The 2,500-nt window shown below is 41.0% G+C and overlaps 1 protein-coding gene across 2 annotated transcripts in view; it reads right to left on the reverse strand.

Moving 5' to 3' along the window:
- LOC132841992 (butyrophilin subfamily 2 member A2-like) overlaps nucleotides 1–2,500 on the reverse strand; it is a 5,413-nt gene that overhangs the window by 501 nt on the left and 2,412 nt on the right. Inside the window, exons 6-10 of one of the 2 annotated variants that reach the window (XM_060864664.1) lie at nucleotides 929–1,018; nucleotides 775–819; nucleotides 609–671; nucleotides 329–382; nucleotides 1–230 (exon numbers count right to left, since the gene is read on the reverse strand). The exon at nucleotides 1–230 is cut by the window's left edge and continues 501 nt beyond it. In XM_060864664.1, the coding sequence (XP_060720647.1) occupies nucleotides 1–230; nucleotides 329–382; nucleotides 609–671; nucleotides 775–819; nucleotides 929–1,018 (482 nt within the window). Of the gene's footprint in view, nucleotides 231–328; nucleotides 383–608; nucleotides 675–774; nucleotides 820–928; nucleotides 1,019–2,500 lie in introns of both variants that reach the window. The other variant, XM_060864663.1, reaches the window with a different exon arrangement.

Here is a 2,500-nt window from a genome sequence, read left to right on the forward strand (position 1 = left end):
GGGTTTCTGAGTCACTCCTAAACACCACGATAACTTCTGCCTTAATAATCCTTTATCCCATATCTTCACTTCCCAGTAGAACTCCCCTGATCCCAGCTCCTCTTTACTCACAACATGAGGAAATTTAAACTTAGAATCTTTGCTCTTGTGTTTACAGAAAACACTTCTACAATCACTGGACACGTTCAGAGATTCATGAGCTGTTGATGGATCCAGTGTGAGTTTAGTCACTGTGAATTAAAAAAAACAACATCAGTTGAGATTTAATCTTTATTCTAAGACATACAGTGAACAGATATAAAACAAAAAGGACTGAGGATTGTTTTACCTTCAAATCTGTTGCTAAAAGGTCCCTCAGTAGATTCACACGATGAACTGATAACTGTGAAAGTGACATGAAATAATGTTGACATGTTGACATGTTTACACATTATTTAATGTAAATTTAGTTAATTTAACTAAAATTTTACTAAAATTACTAGTTATTATTTATATAGTAATATATGTTTACAGTATATTTGGGTATATATAGTATTATTTTCTCAGTTCTTATAATTACACTCTGAACTTATTTATCGTCCTATAGTAATATCTGGAGTAAAGTGAACCTCGATCCGTCTTCTCTGTAGCGTTAAGTGGAAGCGTCTCTGTCTGTAGGACTTCATGAGAATCTGCTGTTTGACAGAAAAGAAGGACAATTTTACTAAAAATTACTAGAAGTTATTAAAATGCAGTATTCAGAGTTTTGGTCTAAAGCAATAAGACAAATTCTACCTGCCGCTTTTGCATTTTTATGAGACGAACAGTGTGGGAGGAAACCTGGTTAAAGACACGACAGTGTTTATTGTATTAACATTATTGACTTCAGCAGACAGACTTTAGGGCATGTGGTTATAGCCATAAAAATATTAATGAATGTTATTAATACCTTTTCTGAATAAAATCAGAAGAACAGTGAAGGTGGTGAGGATAATTAACGACAGCACTAGAGTCGAGATGAATGCTTCCCTCCAGAATCCTGCAGAATTTTAGCATCAGATAATAAGATTTTAAGTGAAGAACAAATGAAATTACCTCAGAAAATGGATCTAATTAACTTTTATAATGTTCCTTAATGTCCAATGATGCACCTTAAATTATTTTTAAAGCTACTTTCACATATTCACACACTCACTAAAGTTTTCTTCTTTATGGTACCACCTCAGATGTACCCTTGATGGTACCACGCCAGATGCACCCTTGATGGTACCATCTCAGATGCACCCTTAATGGTACCATCCCAGATGCACTCTTGATGGTACCATCCCAGATGCACCCTTGATGGTACCATCCCAGATGTACCCTTGATGGTATCACCCCAAATGCACCCTTGATGGTACCATCCCAAATATACAATTGATGGTACCACCCCAGATGCACCCTTAATGGTACCATCCCAGATGCACTCTTGATGGTACCATCCCAGATGCACCCTTGATGGTACCATCCCAGATGTACCCTTGATGGTATCACCCCAGATGCACCCTTGATGGTACCATCCCAAATATACAATTGATGGTACCACCCCAGATGCACCCTTAATGGTACCATCCCAGATGCACTCTTGATGGTACCATCCCAGATGCACCCTTGATGGTACCATCCCAGATGTACCCTTGATGGTATCACCCCAGATGCACCCTTGATGGTACCATCCCAAATATACAATTGATGGTACCACCCCAGATGCACCCTTGATGGTACCATCCCAAATATACAATTGATGGTACCACCCCAGATGCACCCTTGATGGTACCACCCTAGATGTAAGATGTAGACTTGATGGTACCACCACAGATGTACCCTTGATGTACCACACCAGATGTACACTAGATGGTATCACCTTAAATGTACCTTTGATGGTACCACCCCAGATGTACCGTTGATGGTACAACTCCAGAGGTACACTAGATGGTACCACCCTAGATGTACCCTTGCTAGTACCACCCTATATGTACACTAGATGGTACCACCCTATATGTACCCTTGATGGTACCACCCCAGATGTCCCCTTGATGGTCCCACACTAGATTTACCCTTGATGGTACCACCACAGATATACCCTTGCTGTACCACACCAGATGTACACTAGATGGTATCACCTTAAATGTACCCTTGATGTACCACACCAGATGTACCGTTGATGTACCACACCAGATGTACACTAGATGGTATCACCTTAAATGTACCCTTGATGTACCACACCAGATGTACCGTTGATGTACCACACCAGATGTACACTAGATGGTACCACCCTAGATGTACCCTTGCTAGTACCACCCTATATGTACACTTGCTGTTACCACCCTATATGTACCCTTGATGGTACCACCCCAGATGTCCTCTTGATGGTACCACCTGAGATGTACCCTTGATGGTACCGCCCCAGATGTCCCCTTGATGGTACCACCCCAGATGTCCTCTTGATGGTACCACCCCAGATGTCCCCTTGATGGTACCA

This window comes from Tachysurus vachellii, chromosome 2 (genome assembly GCF_030014155.1).
Source record: "Tachysurus vachellii isolate PV-2020 chromosome 2, HZAU_Pvac_v1, whole genome shotgun sequence".
NCBI classification, from domain to species: domain Eukaryota; kingdom Metazoa; phylum Chordata; class Actinopteri; order Siluriformes; family Bagridae; genus Tachysurus; species Tachysurus vachellii.